The sequence below is a fragment of the Pithys albifrons genome, chromosome 6 (assembly GCF_047495875.1).
Source record: "Pithys albifrons albifrons isolate INPA30051 chromosome 6, PitAlb_v1, whole genome shotgun sequence".
Taxonomy (NCBI): Eukaryota; Metazoa; Chordata; class Aves; order Passeriformes; family Thamnophilidae; genus Pithys; species Pithys albifrons.
Genome location: NC_092463.1, coordinates 49,452,547 through 49,475,618, shown reverse-complemented (window position 1 = coordinate 49,475,618; position 23,072 = coordinate 49,452,547). Strand labels below are relative to the sequence as shown.

General features: G+C 48.1%; 1 protein-coding gene across 1 annotated transcript in view; it reads right to left on the bottom strand.

Moving 5' to 3' along the window:
• Positions 1-21,598, bottom strand: part of CD81 (CD81 molecule) — a 31,484-nt gene extending 9,886 nt beyond the window's left edge. Inside the window, exons 1-3 of the mRNA XM_071558806.1 lie at positions 21,473-21,598; positions 12,857-12,971; positions 1,370-1,467 (exon numbers count right to left, since the gene is read on the bottom strand). Of these exons, the coding sequence (XP_071414907.1) occupies positions 1,370-1,467; positions 12,857-12,971; positions 21,473-21,538 (279 nt within the window). The 5' untranslated portion in view covers positions 21,539-21,598. The remainder of the gene's footprint in view (positions 1-1,369; positions 1,468-12,856; positions 12,972-21,472) is intronic.
• Between the last annotated feature and the right edge of the window lie 1,474 nt (positions 21,599-23,072).

Sequence of the window (23,072 nt, the reverse complement as noted above, 5' to 3'; positions counted from 1 at the left end):
AACGTCCTTGGAGAACAGTGGGAGCCTTGGCCAGCGGAAAGTGTCCTTACAAGGCATCTCCAGCCTTCTCTTAGCAAGCCAAGGTGCGAGCGAACATGGGCAGCTCACAGCAGCTAGAGCTGCTAATTTCAGCCAAAGCAGACGGTTTCCCTGTTGGGCCTCAGGTACATTGTACCATCTGCCCTTCTAATCCTCTTTCCAACTTGAAGGGGGAGTGAGGGGTAAGTCAGGGTCTGTAATGGCTTGCACTAACAAAAAACAAAAAAAAAATTCCAAAGCTGTCAGACTTCACTACACCAACCCTTGTCAGATTTGTGTGTGGGCTCCTCCTATTCCCAGCAGCAGGGATAAGATGATACCTACAAACATCTACAGCAGTTCCTATCCACTGATGTTTAGAAGCGCTTTATAAACACTGAGGAGAAGCACCCCCTTCTAACTGGAAATCAGCAGCAACCAGAGGTGAAGTTATCTGCAAGAGCAAGGGAAAGCAGCTCCATTTCCCCCGTCCAGCTGAGTCCACACCCATGAGTCACTACACTACCATTAAGAATCCAGCACAATGAAGCCAAGTGCTGGAAAGTCATTCCAATTAGGAAAAAAAAATTATGTTTTACCCCTCTAGTTTTAATTTCTATTCATTTAAAACTGAACCACATGTGAGAACTTGCTTTAAATAAATGGGTCTCCCTTACCCTCAAGGAAAAGGCTTTTGGTGTGGCTACAGTTTATACAATTAAGCTCATCCCATGCCAGGAATTCTGAGTCGCTGCCTTACATCAAGGACGCCTGTAGCACTTCAGTAATGGATTTTCCAGGATGTACCTAGATGTTCTAAGATATTGTGGGAAGCCTTTGCTGTTTCCTTGTCCAAATACATAAAAATAGATGATTCCTTAAAGGAATTGGAATTGCCACAGGCAGCCTTGAGGCAGAGTGAGAAAAGAAGCTGCAGGGAACACCAGGTAAGAAAGAGGGTTTTGTGGGTGCTTGGTAGGACAGTCAGACCATGGTGGAGATAAAAGCAAGAGTGAGGGGGGTTCACATATAACAGAAAAAATGAGTCTGTAAGAATCCTGCTGATCTCACCCCTTCTGCTATACCGCTGGCTTTAGCCTCTCCCTGCAGCCAGGCACAAGTAGGAGCCTGCCAGCTCAGCTGGTTCTCCATAGGCTGGACAGACATGCCCTTGGCCGAACAGTGTTGCCTCACTCCTTGCAGAGGTCAGCCAGTTCCTATCCCCATGCTTATGCAACTTCCCAGCCCCATTTGTTGGAAAATACCCTGGCAAGGGAGTCACAGGCATGTGCTACCTGGCAGGGAGATAGATCATGGTGCCAAGTGGCTTCCAAAACATTGTGCCTCTTACCGTTCCCAGAAGACACTGAGACTCCTGAATAGCACCGTAGCATCCCAGGAACCCCACGAACATCATGACAGCTCCAACCGCAATGAGAATATAGATTCCTGCAAGGGAGAGTGAGAGGCAGACACGTTACTGCAGAGTTTGTACAGCAGCATCCAAGTGTCTGGCCGGACTTTCTGCCTGCCCAAAGCAGATAACTATAGCTGTGCAGAATTAAGGCCAAGGAGGTATGAGTAGATGTTGTAGCAGACATAGTAGAACACAACATACATGTGTTGGGTCTCAAAGAGTCTGAAGCTGCCAACACCAAAACTTTAATAACTCCATCACCTCCAAAATCAGAGGAAACACTGGGGGCTCAAAGCAGTACTAGACAGAGGATGTAGCAGGAAAGACAAGGGCTTCCTCAAAGCTGTAGCAGGGAGTTCCCCTGGCATGCTTTAAATATTTAAGCAGAAATGAAAATGATTAGTTAGCATATCTTTTAAAATAAACAATAAGGCATATGGTTTATTTATAATAAACATCATACAAATATTGATCTGGCTAACATTTCAAAGGCATATGAACCGCAAAACTAAGGGAACAGCACTGCTTAAGCATCCCATTTAATAAAATCTGTCTTTTTTTGTTATAGATTCCTCTTCAGTGAAGATGACATTTTTTACTTGAACCCACTGAATTTGTATAGCCAACTTGCACCGTAACTAGTTCAAAGCTTGAAACGGAGCATTTGAAGTGGTTCACAAAACAGAGGAATGAAAGTTTATTCATTCAGGAAACAAGAGCTTAGCTGAAGGCTCAAGTCTGTTGCCACGAGTAATCACCATGGTGTCAGCAACCAGGAGACTGGTGAAGCCAGAGTGATTACTTCTCCTACTGCTAACATTACCCAGCTCAGTTAAATTTGACTAAACTTACTCCTAGTGTATCCCTTTCATTTAGTGCATTTTTTTGTTAACAAATATTCTCAAGTATTGTGGTTCTGCTATTAAGTGAATCCTACTTTCTATCCAAAAGTAATTTGATACATGCGAAAAACCCCAAATAATGAGAAATGAGTCACCATTCTTAAAGGACAGTGAGGGAAAAAAATGAGGGCATCCCACAGGTAACAGCAACACAGTGAATCTTACTAGTGCTTGGGAGACACATCCCCTCAGTGAAAAGTGTATTTTTCTGCTGTGAGTCAAAATGTTTTGTAGTTATTAATCAGTCTGTAAGCTCTCCTTTAGGAACAGCCCTAACATCCAAACACAGCTTAAAACTGCTTGTATATGCTCGTCATGTTTAAGCTTTTTCTTATCTCTGTAGCTTTTAAACAATCATCTGATAATTAAAGTGCAAAGCCTAAAGGGCATGCACCGAGAGCAGAGTCAAATAAAGTAAACCATTCTCTAAAACACCAGATACATAATAAGGGTCTCGACTTGTTTAAAATTCCCTTACAGATATGTCAAACTTGGGAGAGGGGGAACTTTGGCTCCTGCTTCCTCCCTCTTCAAAACAAAAATCATCAGCACCTGAACAACGCAAGGGCCAACTCAGTGAGAGGTGGTGACGGATATGCCACCCCAAGCACCTCCAGCGACAGGACTCTCCGGATGGTGTTTCTCACCGGCACAGCACTTGAGCTATATTTAGGTGCCGCAGGAGGGAGGAAGCCAGCTGCATGGGAAGTGCCAGCACAATGGAGTGTGCTGACCCCGCAGGAAGCCCCTCTTCACAAAACTTGACAGCAGCTGTGGCTGGAGACAACAACATCCTTGTGGCAACACTACCAGTAAAAGGGGAAGGAGGCGCGAGTTGCACCTCCTGACATAAACTGAAGGCATTTCAGCAGCGCCCAGCTGCCACAAAAACCCAAAAGGCAAATGGGTTGTTGAAACTTCCCAAGTGGGGACAAGACACCTCCGTATGTGAAAATATGAAAAGAAGGGAAAAACAAGCAAAAGAAACCTCCCAGGAGAGTTTCTTGGAAAGGACAGGCTAGCAGATAAAGTTTTGTGGGCCTGCCTGAGATGGAAGGAGGTGGTTTTATCACAATGGCTGGAGATGGCATGAGGTGGAATGACGGTGGCAGCTGGGTTGAACTCTGTGTTAGGCAGAGGGGCCCCAAAGGGACTGGGGGTAGGTGGGAAGGCATGAAAGAATCCTGTAAAATGAAGGCTGTCTGCTGGACACCTGCCAAGCCCCAGAGAGACTGATGCAGATTCTCAGATGCTACATAACTGCTGTCTCACAAAGAACAACGTATCAGTAGCGGTGTCTCAAAAAACAGTCTGCTTAATGTCACCAGAACCTGGTAATGCCCAAGAACAGCCCTCATCTCACCAGCTTGTACCAGTGAAGCTGCTGGCTTGGGTTTTCAACCCAAACCATGTCTGTTTTTTCCATTTTACAGCCCTGCATGGCTCAACTGCATGACTCACAAATCACTTTGGGAAAATCAACTTTGCTTATCCCTGAGTGCAGCAGCTTCTGACTTCTCCTCCCATTAAGATAGCAGAGAGAAGACAAAGCTGAGTTGGGGGCAATGCATTTCCACATCTGAGAAGTCATTATTCTTGCTATCCAGCCAGTAGACACGTAACAAGCAGATGCAGCACATCTGGAGACCAAGTGACATGATGCTGGATCCCACCAACTGGGTCACTCCAATGGATGGACAGAAGATTTTGTTCACAAATTCTTCAACATAATTACTGAAGGAAACTTCTGGGTCAAACAAATATAGTCAGGAGATCATAGAGTCGTAAGACAGCCCATGTTGGAAGTGATCTCAAATGATGACCTAGTCCAATCTTTTGTGAGAACAGGAAGCTAGGTGAGACTATCCAGCACCCTGCCCACTTGTATGTTGAAAACCTCTAGCGATAGGGACTCTTATCACAGCCCTGGGGAGTTTGTTCCAGTGAATGATTGATTTCCCTGTAAAAATTGTTTTTCTGATAGAGAGATCATCAGGAATACATAGGAGGTGGCTAGGAAGTTTTGCTCTGAAAACTAGGAAACAGAGGCCCAGTGAGAACTTCAACTGATCAAGGAGACTAAGAGGCAACACGGACATTTGCTGTTTTAGAGAAGTCTTCCAGTGGCCTCTGTACTTGCTTCTTGCTGGGATTTCTAGCAGCTTCCAAAAAACAAAACCAAAACTGACCTGCTGAACTCCCACTCCAGTCAGGCTGTGTAGTCCTTGAACTGTCAAGTGAGGTCCCGACTTCCTGCTTCTCTCCCTGCTCACACTTTGCCAGCTCCTCATCAGAACCAGCACAACCATCAAGCAAGGAAACATCAAGAAGTAAAGGAGGGAAGGGAAGAAGATGTGCACCATGTGCAGCTTCCTGACTGGAACGCAGCGCATGCAGTGGGGCAGGAGCAGCAGGAATGTACAGCCAGGCAGGTGAGAGGGCAGTGATGACTGGCCTGATCTCAGAAAACCACAAAAAAAACCTGGAAGGCATTTGGAATAAAGGATGGCTTCATTCCCAGGCACAAACAAGCGGACCTTAAGGAGTTGCCTTTTGTTACTGAGCACTACAGCCTTCTGGGAGCAGGACTCTGCTCCAGAGCTTATTTAAAAAGAAGCACAAAATATTTAACGCCACAACAGCATCTTGTACCATGAATGCTGGCAGTTTTTCTCCACAGAAATGCCATGCTGAAGGCTGAGAAAACAAATGAAGGCAATCAAAGTGCCCAACCACATACTTTGAATGGTGTTTGTTTTCCCACACTCATCCTTCCCCTCAAGGGATAGGGCTGATGGGAGAGTCTCTGCTTCCAGACTGGGTGCCAGGAAGCTGGGGGACTGTTTCAGAGCAATCACAGCCCACACTGGAACAACCAAGCCCTTTTCCCAGAAAGCAGCCTGACACATTTTAGTTTTCATTCCTGGCACACAAGGGCGATGACGTCTAGTGTGGTTTTGGGCTCCATGTCCGTGAGCAAGGCACCTGTCATCCCCATCATGAATGGCACATTATCCTCCTTAAAGTCAGAGAAGACTCCCCTCCAAGCCTCCTCACTATGTGAGCACCAGAGACTGGTTAACTCCTGCTAGCCTGTCATGAATGAGGAACTTTTAACTTAAGTGGTATTTGCTCCTTTAGGGCTCCACCCAAACTGGCACTATTTGGCATGAGCAAGGCTCCATCTGCACTTCACATGCCACTTCCCAACTCATTTTTATCGCAGTTTTCTGAGGGGTTTCAAAACAAGAAGCACTATTTGCCATAAACAAAAAGTAAAATGAGAGAGGAATGCAGTGCCTACTGCCATGCTGTTTCCTCACACAGCAGCAGGACATAACCCTGGGAACAGCCGAAGCTGCAGCAACATGTACAGCGAGGAAATCACAGGTATTCATTGTACCAAGACACCTCCGCATCCTTAAGCAATGCTGTAGTGCAATTTCTAGTCCTATGGCATGGTTCTCTGATAAGGCCGCAGCAGGCAAGATTCCTAAGGCTGCTACATGGTAACTAGCCACCCAACAAAGCAAGCTGTGAGCCTCAGGACCTGTATCTCAGAGTTCAGGAAGTCAGAGAAGGACTCGCAGAGATGAGTGGGCTCAATACTGCCTGGGGGTCTCTATCTCCTTTTGAGATGGAGCCTTAAAGCAGAAGACTTCAGGAAAGAGGCCAACCACTCTTAGCTGCTCATCTGAATTCAAACTAGGAGCACAAGAACCATGATATGATTGATCTCTTTGCTCAAGAGCATCAGGATATAATGATCAGAAAAATTAGCAGCAGTGAACCCAGCATCATCCCCCCTTCCCCAGTACAACCAAGGCATGTGCTGCTTTGGGCTGCAGGGACCTCCTAAAGCTTTTGCCTCATGGAAAGCACCCCAAACCTGAGAGCTAGGAAACTGATACTAATTGAGCACTTCTCTTGGTATGGTGCTGGGTGGGAAAAGGAAAAATAGCAGCCAAGAGGCCAGCTTAGCTCCCAGCTCAAGCAAATGATACCTCTATGGCCCTTTACCTGCAGGCCAGGTAGGAAGCAGGATTCTCAGTTCTGAGAACAGGGAAGGGAGAGAAAAAGGCACTATTCAGTGTTAATACTTGCTCTGGCATTAAAGCAGCATAGCTGCTGCTGGCAGGCTTGTAAAACCCATGTCCCATCCCTGCTGAGAACTAAAGAAACCAAGAAAAAATAAACAGTCTTAAAAAAGAGAACACAATGAAAAACAAATGAAAGGAGGAACAAGCACAGGAAAGTCCCTCTAAAACAAGCAGGGAGCAGGCCAGCCCTCCTCCCATACCCCACCATCCTCATCAGAGATGCTGTGCAGCTCCAGGGATGGGCAGACCTGGGCAGTGCCCTAGCTCTCCCCCCCCATTTCAATTCTCTCCCAGCAGCTTTAACTTGTTCGGCTAATGGAAACCAGTCACTTCCTCCAGGTCAGCATAGCAATGTTTCCAATAGACAAAAACAAAAAAAAAAGAAAAAAGAAAAAGAAGGAAAAAAAAAATAAGCCCCCCAGCATCACACCATGCTTCCTGGGAAGGCTGGGCAGCTCTCCAAGCTGTGCCTGCCCTCCCCATGAGATGGGCTTTAAAAAGGGGTTAAGAGCAGAGGCAAGAGAGATTTTAGTGTTTATTCTTCCAACAGGCTCTCAGGGGGAGATTCTGCATGTCCAAGAGGTTTGCAAGCTTCCAAGGAAAGAAGAGAGGCTTCAGTGCCACCCTGTTGTCGCTCCTGGACCGAAGATGCTGAACATCATTTGTCTCACCACCGTGGTTGCTGCAGAGAAGGGTGGGACCACCACACAATGGTAGGAGGGAGATTCCACCATGGAAGAATGTAGCCAAAAATGACCATGATGTTCTTCCTTGCAACACAGGGGCAAGATACAGGCAGGGAATGGAAAGTCCCTCCAGGACAGGGTTGAGGCAGAAGAAGGATGACTGCATAAGCCAGCCAGAAAGGGAGGGTCTCCCAGACATTTTTGTCCAGTTCCCTGGTGGAACTGGCCCAGCAGAGCTGGCAGTGGTTACTTCAAACTGGGGTGAGAGAGAGGGGCTGGAAAGAGACTGTTTGCTGGAAATTGACAAGTGGGAAGCCCCTTTGTTCCCCTCCACCCCCTTTCCCAAGGAAAACAGTGTTGCTCTGTGGCTACTAATGACTTCCAGATGGAGCAACAGCATCACAAAGCATGGAGGGCTCTCCTGGGGCTATGTGGTTCACACAGGGAGATGAAAGGCTGTACATGCTGCCCTCATCTGCAAGAACAAGACAAGGAGGAAGCAATGGACACCCCTCTGTCAGAAAAGCAAAGGGGTGGTGGAGAAAGCCCCTAAGAATGTCCTTGCATGTTCACACTCATATGCAAAACAACTTCACACAGATGCCACAGTTGGGTTTCTTCTCTTCTGCCTGTCCCACTGGAAGGGGACTCGAGTTTTGTACAGTCAGCATACCTGCAAAAGCTGGAAGGAGGCCTGATGCACATCTCCAGTACTGACATGGAGAATGATGGCACAACACGGGAGACCAAGGCTGAAATATGCTGGCCCATCCCCTGCTGCTGCAGCCTTCAGCATTTCTGGACATCTCTGTGTGACCCGGGGTCTCACCCACTAACACAGCACAAATCCCACTGGAGGATTCCTTGTGGGCTTTGCATGCCTTAAACACACTGCAGGCTTTCAAAAGAAAACTGTCAAAGCTACAGGCTTAAACAGCTCTGAAGAGCAAGAAGTCACCTCTGGCACAGGTCTGGGGCAGCAAAGACAAAGAGAGGGGACAAAGGAAAAGGACAACTACATTATTTATAGATTGGTAGATCTGAACCCAAAATAACCCGATGGTACCAACTTATTTAAAGTCATAACCAGTTTTAGTCTGCAGAGTAAATGAATCACAGGGGTTGGTCATGATGAAGGTAGACTGAATTGCAATTAAATGGAAATGAAATGGAAATGCAATTAAATAACATTGCTTTTTGAACAGAAATTGAATTATGTGATAAGAATAATAAAAAAAATTGTTTGTACTGTCAGAAACATGGTGTAAGCCAGATACTTATAGGAAAGTACTGACAAAGTGTTTTGCCTTACAACTACTCTTTTAAAAAGAATCCAGTATTATTGAACAAGTTGATCTGACAGTGATTAGAGGAAAATCTAGAACAAGTAAGTCTCAGCTTTTCTTCCCTATAAGGACCAAATAATTAAATTGTCCTTAACTGTAAATAAGCTTATTTTCAAGACAGAAAATATGCACATACTTACATTTTAAAATATCCACACATATATTATTCTTTAAATAATCTGTTTTGTTTGGTGTAGTTCAAGGCCAAATGCAAAACTCAGTTTTGAATGCCAAGCACACAAGCCTGGCCACAGCTTATGCATCTGCTGGCAAATCTCCGACACAGGGAGCCTTAATAAAGTAGAAGACAAACGGGTGAGAGAAGAACTCAATCCTGAACCAGCTATGAACATCCACGGGAATCACTGCAGCACCTCATGCCAAAACTGAAGGTGTTTTCTCACTAGTGTTTATTATAGGACCTAGAGACTAGGACTCTCAGGCTCTTCTCTAAAAAAGATTTGCTGTTGAGTCTAACCCTGTGATACAGAGAAGTTGGCCCCATGTCTAAAAGATGCCTAAGATTTCCAGAGGGATAGGGACAAGGTTGTGAGTGTGAACAAAAACCAAGACCTTCTCATTGCTTCTAGCAGGTCCACACTCAGTGTAGCACTGCTGACTTCCAGAGCCTTGGCAACACACTGGAGCCCTGCACAATCGCCTCTGCAATGAAAACCTCCTTGAAACCCCAGAAATCACTGCTTTTTGTCCAAGGCAGTCCTGAAAGGGCTAATTAAGCGGCTGCTATGGATAGAAGGCAAAGCACCTCTATGACCACTTAGCCAACACAGGTCTGTTTGGATGATGGGCTGAGATGCTCTTCACTGCTGGCCCCATCTGGGACCCATGGGAAGACCACTCAAAGCATCCTCATACACTTTAAGGACCATGGGCAAACCTTGGGGAAGCTCAGACAGATATCCTAATCCCTACCTACCCATGCACGGCTGCTTAGCAGGCCCTCCTATGTAAAGGTCACATTCCCCTGAGGCCAGCAAAACCTCATGGCAGGACTTCCAAAAATCCTGAAGACACCTATGAAAGCTTGCCAGCAGCTGCAGTTCAACTCAGATGTGCACTCATTTGTGAGAAAGACTTCAAAGCCTCCCTTTGCTTTCTGGCCCATTTATTCTAGCTCAGTCTTCATGAAAAGCAGCTTGAACTCATTTCCAGGGCAGAAATAATTATCCTGGATCGTATTAGTACAGAGAAGGATGGTGAAGATGATCTGTGAGACACCTTGTCAGAGAGCCTGCGTTCCCATTAGGTGGCCTCCCCTGGTCTCTACTCCAGCGCCTCAGCAGCACTCTGCTTCACCATTAGTATGAAGCCATTGCTTCCCTCAGCTGTCCCCTCCTTGTCTCTCTCAGGTTTTGCTGCCTGGTATCTAGGGAACGCCTCCCGGCCCTGCTCTTGCCTTTCTGTTGGGGCAGTGATACCCAGCAGGATGGCAAGGAAAGGGAGCAGTAGCAGCAGCCTTGGTGGCCAAGTTTAACCTGTGTGCCTGCCCAAAACCTTACACCCCTCCCCAGGGCAGTTGGTGCTGCCACACTCCAGGAAGGAGACACTGTCCTGCAGTGCAGATTTACTAATAAAACACAAAACAGATAAGCAGAAGCAAAACACCCCTTCCTCATCATGAAAGTTGCATGGAAAACAATACCCCAGCTATGAAAAGCCCACTCACGCTCAGTCACTCTGCATCACAGCTGGCCTCACTCTCAGGGCCGAGCTAATTAGAACCACTGGTCGTATCACCCTGTCACTTGCTGTGAGCTATTGGAGGCAGATTTCCTATTTTGGATCTGACAGGAGAGCGAAGCTGAGACCATCCAGCTGCCACGCTCCACTCCTTGCCAGACAACTTGAGGCAAAGCACAGAAAGTGCAGGCAGCAGGGATGAGCACCCAGTGATACTCCCAGCACAGGGGCAGTCTAGAAAGGGAGAAGTGTGAAATCTTGGGGTAGAGATTTAAAACAAACAAGAGCTGAGGCTTTTGTCCCCACCCTTCTCAAAGCATTTCACTCACAGCAGCCATCTCCAGGCATCACCTAACCAAACCCTTGTTTTCCTCACACGTTATCTTCGCTGTCATCCCAGCAAGACAGGGTAAAAGCAGTAAGTCCAGTGTCACTTGCCTCTGAAGCAGTTAAATTCCCATTTGCTGGGGTGTTGGGTCCACAGCCAAAATGGAAGTGCTGAAAGCCAAGACCACAAGTGGTTGTGCTGAGGAAAAGCCCATGAACAAGGGCATGTTTAATAACCTCCCAAGCCAGCCCACAAGAAAACTCGTTGGATGCAGTTGCCAAAGTCCTTGGGAGGAGGGGTAGTGCTTGTGGGAAACTCCAGCCTCCAGGAGCTCCCTCCTTGTGGGCTAAAGAGGCTAGTGGGGGAACAGCTGCCTGCTCCCTGGGGGACTGCAGGGATGGCTGCTGCAACAGTCCAGTATGGACTGCTCCTCTCCTCCTGCAGCAGCCTGAAGGCAAATAAGCATCACACTTGGTACCACATAGCTGCCCTGTTCCCCACATCCTCTTTCTCCCACTTCCCCATTGCCCTCAAATCCCGCACACTAACCAGCTGTGTTCATTACTTTTCCTATTCTGTAACACACAAACACCTTGGGAAAACAGCCTTTAACAAACAGCTGCAACTCTGAGGCAGAGGAAAGGACACAGAGAGAAACAAGGAGACACCAAATCACTGCTTTCCTACTTCCCCTTCTCACTCAGCAAAGACCCTATGATGGAAGTTTTCCTCCTCCAACAGTGTTTATTTGCTTCCCTGTCCTGCAGTGCTGCAGCAAAGCCTGGATGGCCTTTAAAAGTCTCCTGACAGATCCCAGGACCAACACCCTGTGCCAGACACCAAAAAGTGGCTTGCAGGGGCGGGGTGAGCAGAGAAATCAGTTCTAGAGGCCAAGCTCAGAGATGTTCCCATTCTCGAAGCTGGAACATTCTGTGCATGTGTATATTGGATGCCAGAGGAGAAAAAAGGAAGGAATATCAGTTGCAGGAGGGAAGAAAAATAGGGGGTGAAAAAAAAGAAACCGCAACAAGAAATCCCAGCCTTGAGACTCCAGAGGTCTGGCTGAGAGAGGCAGCAACTGAAAGAAATGCTCTTCTGTTATTACTGCATGGAAATTACAGCTGCCAGAAGGAATCCAGGCCAATCTGTTGCTGAATATAACTAAAAAGACAGCCAGCCTCAAATCATGGGCTGTTCATGGGAATCAGAAAGCCAGTGTGGTGGTGAGACCCCTGGTCTGTTCCCCACTACCTTCTAAACAGAAAATGCTGAGGACAAAGACAAAATAAAAAGGGACAAAAGAGTAAAAGATGCCCAGCAGGCAGGAGAGAAGGACTGCCTCATGCTCCAGGTTCCCCAGGTTTAGGGAGAGAGTGTTAACTAGGGAGACACCAGTTGTTGGCCCCCTAAAGGAAGATGTTTGGGCTGGTTCCTGGAAAGGACAGAGCTTAACTTCTTACAATTTCCATTTTCTCTCTTTAAAATTGAGATCTACAAAGGGGAAATGCTGTAAATACAGCTCTGGGTGTGAAGCTGGAGAGGAGAGACAGCAAGAGAGGGAAACACACCACTGTTTACAGCAGAAGCATCTTCTGTAACCAGGCAGAGCCGGGGTGAGGGCTTAGGCATGCCGTTTCATAGGCAAGCAGGGAAGCACAAAGGAAAACCCTTTCCAGAAAATAATTTTAGCTACAGGTGAGAACAGAACATCAGATCAGACGATGTTCCCGGTCCCGTCAGCTTGCGCTCCAAGCCAGACCTTGCCTGGCAGCCAGCCCCTCCTTCAAGCTGCTCCCCCTTGTCTGCGAGGGATCATTGGAGAACAGGGCAAAAATAGGGGTTTTCATCTTCCAGCAAGCCAGCATGCTGTCAAATTAACAAATATCGTGCTAAGCTTAACTGTAACACACAGAGGCTCCACCTGCCCTTCCTGGAGAACATGAGTCACGCACTCACCAAGCTTCACTTTCAACTGCCAGGCACTCCATCAGCGCCTTTTACACCGCTTTGGATAGGAAACGAGACAAGTTTCCAAGAAGTCTCCCCTCTTCCCAAATGTACTCTGGGGGAGACTGCAATGGAGAACAACACCAAAGAAAACACACTATATTGGAACGTCTTTTTGCATTTTAGCTGATGTGACTTTGGATTTTGTGCTTGGGCGACAGCCAACATTTATTGAAGGCTTTGGCTGGCATAGCAGGGGATATTTTCAAGAGTATGAGGGCAGCAGGAGCTTTTTGATTCTGACCTCCTTGTTGCTCACCTGGAGCTTTCCGCCCTGCTTTTGGGTACACTGCAGCCCACCCTGAAGCATAACACCCACGCAACAATGCCAGCCTTCCCAGACCTACTCACCAACGTAGAAGGTGTTGGGGGCCTGCTTTTCCCCCAGCTGCAGATAGAGGATATTCGTTGTCTGCGAGTCATGCCGGAGCCACAGGGCCACTCCCAGGATGATGCCTCCGGCCAGCTGGGGAGAAAGCAGAGGGAAACAAGGGTTACCCACTGTTCCAGTCACTCAGACTCAGGATGGCAGTCTTCAGGCAGGAGGAGAAAGCTTGCTTTTCATCTTCCTGCAAATGTACAAGAACATCCTTCCTAACCATTATCCCACCCCTGCAACATGCTTTGTGCCCCCTACCACATGAGCCACATGATCTTGCCTGTTTTATGAGAAGACCCGTCATTCTGGGGATGTGCAAAGTCCCTTCCAGTTCTGCAGGTGATTTCTTTCCCAAGAGCTGTTTTATTATCCTATTAAAATGGAAAGCGTAGTCTTACCCAAGCACGAGTATGGGTACTGCCCCTCCACACCCAGCAGTACCCACCTCAGCACCCCCCGCCACCGTGGTGAGGTTGGGGGGACACCAGCAGCTCCTTTCCAATCAAAGTTGCCCTAAAATGCCCAAGAGAACAGAAAGCAAGCTGCAAGATGTCCTCAAGGTATTTTTTAACCATTTGAGAACATCAGCTGAAGGGACGAAACCTATTCTAATGCATAAACCCACTCCAATAGGGAGGGCTGCCTAAGACAGCCAGCTGGACCAACTTCAGATGTTCTTGTTTTCATTCTGAATACACCCCAGGAACACCCCAAGTCCCTTCCATACTGTCCAACTCTAATATTCTTTTTTTGCATGGAGGACTTTCAAATGGAAGCTTTAATCCAATAGCAGCTGGATTTCTTAAGAGAAAATGACATTCACTTACTAATGAAAACAGGGTTTAGGCTATGATGAATAACTTCTTCCATGAAAACCATGCATCCTTCCCCTGCTAGAAGTGCGGAACATAATTAAGGCATGTTTCTTCACAAAGGAAAGAAAACAAGGAGGCAAAACCCTTGTCAGCTTACCACAGTAACCCCACCTTCCACTGTACCATTCTTGGGATAATCTCATTTTTAATAAAACAACTTTTTCCAGATACAAGCTTGGTATTTTCTTCCCCCTCCGTCCTACAACTGCTGCTGTTTGCCAATGCAAGACCCAGACGAGCTCCAACCACTGTTGAGTGTCATGCTCATCTCTAGACTGAACATTCTCGCACATATAATACCACTGTTTTTTTCTGCTGTAGGTATCTGTGATCTTTTGCAGGTCGTCCCACTGCTCTTTGTGTGCCCAGATTGTCACACAGCAATGTCACACAGCCTGGGGCCATTACTTGTCACAACACAGTCACAGCTCTCAATTCACATTTTTGGGGACTGCTTTAACAAAAGCAATACCTAAAAGCTGCAGCTTCAGCAATGCCAGCAATGCATCCATCTTTGATCTGCTTTCCACAAGCCGACCTCCCCAGCCAGCCCTTCCCCAGCCAGCACCATGGCACCTCCAGGGGCACATCACTAGTGCTCTCCAGGATGGGGTGGCCCCAGAGCTCACATCCCGGGCAGCTCGCTGGCACAGCAGAGGTGGCGCAGCAGGCTCCAGCATTTCCTCTTTACCACTATTTTCCAGCTTCCAGAGATTTATTGTTTATTCCACAGACAGCTAGACTTTTCCAGCTGAATCCTGCCTGCCCAAGGCTTGCTTTTTCAGGAATGCCATTCCTGCTTGACACAGAGGGAGAAATCACCATCAAATGCTGCACAGGGTAAGGAAAAGGCAGTACACCTGTCCCTGAGAGGTTATGGGATGGTACCCCATGTAATGAGGTATCACCCTATGAGTGACCACTATGATGGCAGGTGTGTGGTCCTGGTTTGCTGCCCCATCCACAGTGCTTGTAGTAAGGCTCCTTCCTGGACTGAGCCTCACCAACTGACATGCTGTTCACCCTAAAATTTCCCAGAGCCAGCTGAGGGGCAAGGGAACAAGCCCACTCCTCACAGCTTAGTGACTCCTCCCCTGCACAAAAGATTCTTATGAAATGGCCTCATTTCCCCTTTTTATGTGGTGTACCCCATTTTTGAGCTGCCCCCACCTTTGCCTGTTGCTTCCCAGAATTCACATATGCCAGGATGTGTATCACCTCCCTGGTCCTTTCTGCTGCCTCCAGCCCTTTTCCTCCTGCTCCATTCCCTCCACCCTTCTCCAAAATAGGTTTCCTGGCAGGGAGGAGGAAAAGGAAGGAGTCCTGGCTATAGGGCAGCTTGCTGGTCATGCCAAAGCAAAGCAGACATTCTGTGGCTCAAGTCAGCAAAGGAGGGAAGTGGAGGTGCAAGCAGTTTCACAATGCCATATTTTTAGCAGTACCACTTCCCGTGGCTGTGGCCAGTCCTGCCACCAGGCCGTGCTTCCCAACCTGTGTGAGCCCAAGGGCTGGGAGAGGCTCTGTCCTTCCTGTAAATACACTGCCAGCCGAGCCCACACCGGGACGCCTGTGAAATACCACAGTTACTAACAAGAAGCAGGATCCTGCCAAGAAATCTTAACGAATTTTACCTGGTTTATGATTAAGGTAGATGGCTGAATATTTTTAACAGGTTTTCAAGCTGCACAGGTCTCCAGCTTCCCTTACATCACCTGGAAGCAGAGACCTTCATGGGTGCAGCACCCAGATCCACTGGAGAAGGCCAGACAGGGTTCCCCACAGCTCCTCTCCAGCACAACCTGAAAAGCAGGTGAGATGATGTAACACTGAATTCCTCTTTCTTCGGGTGTGGGGAACCAGAATTCAGAAAGGCAAAATGGCTTGCCAAAGCTGAAGCATGTTTCCATGCAAGAACGCCCTTGTATGGCCAGGAACAAACTGCTAATTTGGGTTTAAATGCTTTGCTCCCAGGTCATTTGGGGTTCTTTAGGTGGACCACTAGGTATGATACTTTCCAATAGGTGCAATGTAAATAATGAAACATCATCTCCTTGCTTCTCAGCATGAGCTGGGGAAAAGTGAGGAGATAAAGACTCTTAATTTGATGGAAATTACCTTTAGAAGGGTAGTACAAGCCTATGCAGGATCTGTGCTAGGACCTTACAGGTTCTGCACTACCAGCTTGAGGACCAAGGCGGGCAAGAGAGGAACCCATGGAATGTGCACAAGTAGCACCGAGCCTGCCCGCAGCCTGCACCTTGCCTCATGGAAAGCAGAAGATGAATTTCACTTCTCTTGGAAATAGCTGCACTTCACGGAGTGCTGAAAGAGCTTGGAGTGCAGCAATGGGCTGATGGCTGAATGGTGGCACACGAACCTGGAGCTTTTAGCTGGACACTGTTGACAGTCTCTGTGGAATATTGGTTAAGTCTTCAGGCCAAAAAGTCACTTCAAATTTTAAGGTGAGAAACTCTAGATACCACCCCTGTGCTGCTTGTTGGGATGTCCTGGAGTCCCTTGGGACGTTGTGAACAGGGGAAGTGACTTAAATCAGCTACACAGTTGCAGTTTGACAGCAACAAAATCTAGAAGCTTATTTGCTGAGTTTGGCTTAGGCGCTCGCAAGCAGCGGCGGCAGATAGGACTCCATGAAAAGCACAGCAAGGTCTTTCTGCTGCCTTCCACAGCTCAACGGCCTCCAAAGGTCAGGCTGAAAGTTTGCAGGCAAGGCCTACCCAAGAACTGAAGAAAGGGCATTTGGGAAGAGCCCTGTGCTCTGCAGGCAGGAGAACGAAGGCAGCCTGCAGCCCATGCTCTGCTCCCAGCAGCACACCTTCCAGCAGCAGCTATTAATAGAGCTCCCGGCCGGAGCAAAATTCTCTGCTGGTGCCTATAGTTACCAGGCCCACAACACTGCAGAGCTTTTCAAAACAAGCTCCAGAGGAACACTCCCAGAGGAGTGGCATGCCAGAGGCCAAATAAAGCTTGATGAATGGGAGGAGAGTGGGAATAGGGCACCAAAATCCAGAAGCAGGATCCTACACTGCAGAACACCGAGCCCACAAGCTGCCTGCCTGCCACAGCCTGATCCTTGCTGCAGACAGAAGCAGCACTTCACAGGGTTTAACTGCCCTCAGCAGAGAGGAAAACAATTTCAGATATTGCTTTAAAATTAATTTGGTCCCATACATAAGCGTTTAACTACAACAGTAATACAACCGCTTTCCCTTCTTAATAGTACAGTGAACGGCATTTGCACAGTGCAGGATCAAAGTGTTTCTCAAGGCATTGTACATTAATGCTCTTGCAGGAGATAAGCTTTATGGTGGCTGATAGAAGAATTACCTCAAGAAAACAGAGCAATCTCCCCTCAGACACCAGCATTCCCTCCTTTTGGCTGCAGTCCAGTCCATTAACTGGAACTGGTAGAGGAAGGACACCCATCTCTTCAAAAAAACCTTCTGTAAGCAGAGACTTCAGAAGAGGTTTTGTAGGTGATGGTATGACTGTGTTTACTTGACAAAAACACATCCCAGAGACCTATCAGCAGGGAAACTTCAGCCAGGTACTGAGCCTGCTAATGAAACCTCTCCCTTGCCCTTCAAATACAGGTATTAAATAGATGCAGGGTCTAACACACGTGGAAATAAGCTTACCTGTACATCATCCCAGGATACCAAAGCCAAAATTGGTGGAATAAGATGCTGGGTCAGCAACAAATTCTTGCTGCTCACAAGGGTCTCTGCGATTCCCAGGGAGACCAATAACAAAACCAGTCAGGTGCTATCACTGATAGTATTGCAGCAGCACTTGGCGCAAGTCTGCAGCCAGAACAGGATGCAAACTACTTTGTTAGTCTGCAGAGTTATGACTGTGTTTCAGACCTGCACGCTTCATGAACATCTTCTGTTCTTCATTTAAACCTGTGTGCAGTGGTACACAGCCATGCTTCTCCTCATCAGACTGGGAGGGTCATGAGCCACTCAACAGAACTGTCACCATGGGACCACCACCACAGAGAGCTGCCACCTCCCCACACTGTCACCTTTCATCACCAATGCAAGGTATCTTTGTGCACACTTTGCAAACTCCAGGGTGCAGTTGACAGATTTTCTGATGTTGCACAAGAAAATATTCAATTCCTCTACCCCCACCCTTTCATTCACCACTGCTGAGACAAGATTTTCACTTCCACCTTCCCTCTGCTTTTGCCCTTTTTCCCATTTGCACCCAGACTGTACTACATCCTCTCAACACATGCAAGAGAAAAGAGTTACACAGTGCCTGGAAAATGGCATCAGAAGCAAGCTCTTCCTTTTAATTAGACACCTCTCTGGTAGGGCAGCCAGCGGTGCTCTAGACCTGGAAGGCTGCCATGGGCTGTATTAGCTAATACTCTGGGCCATCCTTCTCCAAGCAAGTCAATTTCTCCTTGGTTATGTTTAATTACATTTTAAAATAGCTCACTGGCTTCCTTCGGCTTCCCCAGGGTCTCTTTGCAGCAGTGGTCAGTTCAGCTCCTTGCACTGAGCTCTGCTATCAGATTTGGATAATTCAGGAGAGCAGTCAAAGTCCAGCCATCTACTAAGAATGGGGTGGTGAAGCAGCTTCAGCTGCCACATGCACAGCCCAGCAACACTCAGGGCTGTGCATTGCCCAGTACAGGTATAGCTACTGCTCCTTCTCACAGGGCAGAGCAATCCCTTGCTGCCTGCCATTCCAAGGTTTCAGGAATAGTTTGCAGCACAAAAGCTTTTATCTCTCCAGCTCTGTGTTTTGATAACCAGGGGAAGTCCCCACATGCTGACCATGGCCTACTCCACCACTTCAGTAGGCAGATGCCACTGTGAAACATGTGGGGAGGACCCTTTTATTCCCGGGACATGTTCCTGTACATGTGGTCCCTGCAGCAGCTGCTGCTCCCTTTAGAACCACCTAGGACCAAGCATGTAACCTTGCCATCTTCTCAAAAATGCATGCACAAAGGAAAACAATCCCAAAAAATCAAATAAAACTGAAACATCTCGGGCACAGAGGGCAAGGAGCCAGCAGTGGGGCCACCTTTTCCCTTTGCTTTTCAACATAGTAGCTTTGTGAAAATTCCCCTGCACTGCCAGGGGAAAGCAGAGGGAGGAAGCCAGAGGGGTGTCAGTTTATTTACATGCCAGCAGGATAGCAGGGCTACTTTAAAAAGTTATCTTTCTTATTAACACCGTTAAGGCTGAGAATTGCTTCCTTTATTCCTCTTGGATGCTGGAGCAAGCTCCTGTGCAGCACAGCATGGTGCCTGCTGAACCTTGGGATCTGCCTCTTGCTTGTTTTTATCAATAGGGCCGGATGTCAGCTGAGCACAAGGCAAATGATAAGCAAATAAGCATGAGCCGCCTGTCAGCCGTTGCATGCTAACTAGCTGGCAGGCCACAGTACCGCTCCATCTCACACCTCCCTGGGGTCAGAGGCGGTTTTCCAAAACAGCAACCCTGCAGCAAGGGTACTCAGCACCACATTCTGTCTTTAAATGCCACCCTGCGAAAAGGACCATCACACTTTGCTGGTAACCAAGGCACCCCTCACCAGCTGGGGATGCAAGGCTGGCTGCTAACCGCCTTGGATCCAAGGTAAACCTAAAATTCCCTTCAACTACTACTTTAAAAAACAACACAAAAGGGCTTGAAAGCTCTAAGATCTGGTATTCAACCACCCTTCAGCTGGGCAGCCTCACAGAAAGCATTGTTAATTCTAATGAAGTCCAGGCTATCAGTCTCCATAGGAGATGGTCCGAGTGGACTAGCCACTGGCAAGCCCATCGCTGGGAGGTATTTTGGGGAGCCTTGGGAGGAGCTGAAGCATCTTCCCCCAGCATTCCCAGACGGCACCCTCCAAGGCGTAGGGCAAGGCACCAGAAGTCCTAACAGGGAAATTATACAGATTGGCTATTCCTCTCGAAAGCAATATGTCCATTTATAGAAGATCAGCTCTTTTGCAAAAGATTGAGGTGAGCGGGTGAGCTTGTCGAGAAGCAGCGGCTGTGCAGAGCCCCCGGCATCCTTCCTGCCACCCAGGTGACCCTTCCTCCCTTGCATGCACAGCCGGCAGCTTCTTCGACAAAAATGGCAGGAAATCAGGACCAAAAGGGAAGAAAAAGCCCTGGGATAAGCACAATAACTCGGAAGGAACAACACTTCAGAGACGACCCTACACGCCTCCATCCTGCCATTTTAAGGTTGGAGGAAAAGGTTAAAATAAACCAGTCCAGAACTGTCTTGCATCCCACGCAGCTGGCAACGCATCAGGTATCAATTAACACCACTGTCATCTCATCAGAGCTCGTCATGTCGCCCTTGGTCAGCCCAGAAACAAAGCGAAGAGGCCTGTTTTGACAGTGCTCACTTGTGTTAAGGCTTCCACCTCCCACAGGTAGGACCCCCCCCCCAGAGAGCTTTCCCATGCACCCCCAGGGAGGAGTCAGCAGGCAGAGGCTCCAGCTAGGCAGCACAGCTCCAGGTGCCAAGGCAGTGTTTGCTCTGGAAGCCATCACTCCCCACCTCCAGGCCTCCTTGCTGCTGTAAGAAAACATTAAGGAAAAACCCCAACAAATCCTTGACAACAGAGCGGGGTGTCAGGCAAGGGACACAGGGTGTAGGACAGGGGGCACATCCTGTCCATGCAGTCAGTGCCCAGCAAGCGGTGCCTTGCCTGGCAGGGTGGGGCTGGGATCGCCTCCGAGAAAAAAAGCATTTTGAGGAATGAAAAACAGACTATTTAAAACTGAAATCAGCAGCCTGCTCGGGCACATCGCGTCGCCCCCGGGCACAAGAGCGGGGAGAGAGCGTGTCTTGCCAGCCAGCCCAGCGCTGCCGAGGCTGTTTCTAACCGGGACAAACCTGGTTTGCAGGGAACGTCACTTTTTGCTAAATTAGCTGCACATCTGCATGGATTATTTCACGAAAAACTTTCTCAGGAAAGACAGCCTCTCCAACCTGGATAGAACTTGCATCCTAAAACAACTTTCCGGGTGGCGGGGGCTGCGGTCGCCGGCTCAGCCGGGTCCCGGCCCTCCCGCCAGCTGCGGGGCGGGGGCGCAAAGGCAGACCCGATCGCCCGTATTTTTTGAACATCCCCGTCCTCTGCGGAGGGCGGCTGGGCCGGCGCCTCCCCTCTCTCCGCCTGGCAGCATCCCTGCATCCCTCCCTCTCTCCCTCCCTCCCTGGCTGGGGAGCGCCGCTTTCCTCGGCGCAGACCCACAGCAGCAAGAGGGGCTGCGGGAGCGGCACCCCCCGGCCAAAACCTCCCCGGCTCTGCCCCCGCTGCCCCCGCCCTCCCCCCCCCCGCCTTCTGCTTCGAAAGGGCGAGTATGAACATCTGTAGCGGCTGGGCGACAGCATCTTAAAGGTCTTCTCCAACCTCAAACTATCCTACGATTCTATCTCCCCCTCTATACATAACTCTATAAAAAACATATATAGATGTACAATAAATATATATAGATATGCACGCATTAAAAAAAAGCAAAGGATAGGCAGGCCCTTCTCCGCCCCCCAAAAACCCAGAAAGAAGCAGCCCCTAAGGCACATCCCAGGCAGCAAGTCTCAGCCCTGGGGAGCAAGCAAAAGGCTAAACCCAGGCGAAAGCAGAAGAGCCATATTGTAGCCCTGTTATTTAAAGGCTGCCGAGGGCTCAGCAACATCCCCTCCCCGCCGCCCCGGTGCTCACCCAGAAGATGAAGTTGAAGACGAAGAGGAGGTATTTGATACACTTGGTGCAACCTTCCACCCCCATGGCGACGGATCTCCCAAATCTCTGCCGCTGTGCTGGGGCTGGGGCGGTGGCGCGGGCGGAGAAAACTCAGCCCGCCCCCCCCGAGCCCCGCCCCAGACACGCCCCCGCCCCGCCCCAGGAATGGGGAGTCGGTACACGCCCCACCCCCACCCCCAACCCCCGCCCCTTCGCAAAGCCTGGGGTCGGCTGCTATTTTCTCCCTTTTCTTCTTTCTTTTTATTTTTCCTCCTTTTTCAACGCTCCCTTTTCTTTTTCTCCCTTACCCTCTTTTCCTTTTTTTTCTTTTTATATTATTTCTCCCCTTTTTTAGTTTTCCTTTTTTCTCTTTTGAATTTTCTCTTCTTGCTTTTTTCCTTTTTTCTTCTTTATTTTTTCTTCCCCCCTTTTCTCTTATTTTCTTTCTTATTTTCTCTTGCCTCTTTTTCCTTTTTTCTCTTCCACCTTTATCCTTTCGTTTTCTTTTTTTTCCTTTTTCCCCTTTTTTTCTAATTTTCTTTTTTCTCCCCTCCTCCCCCTTTTTCCTTTTCTTCCTTTCCCCTTTTTTCTTTTTCTCTTTTCTCTTCCTCCCTTTTACTTATTTTTTCGTCTTTCTTTTATTTTTCCCATTTTTTCTCATCCTTTCCCTTCATTTTTCTTTTTATTTCCTTTTTGAATGTATATTCCTATTTGTTTGTTTCTTTCTTTTCCCCTTTTTCTCCTCTTTTTCTCACCCATCAGGAACAGCTCACGACAAAGTTTCCTGCACACAAGTGGCAACCACAGGGACAGGTGTTGGGGGGTTGTAGCAACACCATTGCCCAAACCTGACCACCATTCCTTAAAACCCTGCCATCTCCTAAACATCATCAGGCAGCCTGGGCTATAGGGAGAAACCTCAGGGAAAAGGTGCAGCATGCATCAGCATTTATATTTATATCCAAAAGTTTGAGGGTGTATTCATGAGGGGGACCCCTCCCCAGAAAAGAGCAAAGTATTTTTACATTAAAACTCAAGGTTAGAAATTCAGAAAAGCATTTCCTCATTCTTTTCACCCTCTAGTTTTATCTTAAGCTCTGATCTGGCCTCACACTTCTTGCCTAAGCTTGTCGCTTCAGTACTGCAAGCAGTTGCACCAAGTTCAGTAGAACCACTTAGGATGTTGCCCCTCCATTACTGGGTCACAAGAGTATCTGGGGGGCTCCAGAACTGCCCACCAAAGAGATTTGGGTCACACATGCCTATAGTTCAGGTATGCCTCACACTACGGCTTAGAAATTTAGTTAACTCACCCCCAAAGCAATGCAGTAGATGCATGATGAAATTTCCCCAGCTTTTCGCTGAGACCCTCTTTGGTCCACTTGCTCATTTCTAGAAATATAAATTCCTCCCACCCCATGTTATACTTCCAGCAAGCTCATTTGCTTCTCTTGTGGCAGGGTAGTAAGTCACATCACCGGATTGTTAGAAGATGCCTGGAAAAGGCACCAGCAAGAAGCTCCAGCCAAGGTCAGCACCTTACCACGCTAAATATGAACCTGGCATCTGCCCACAGCCT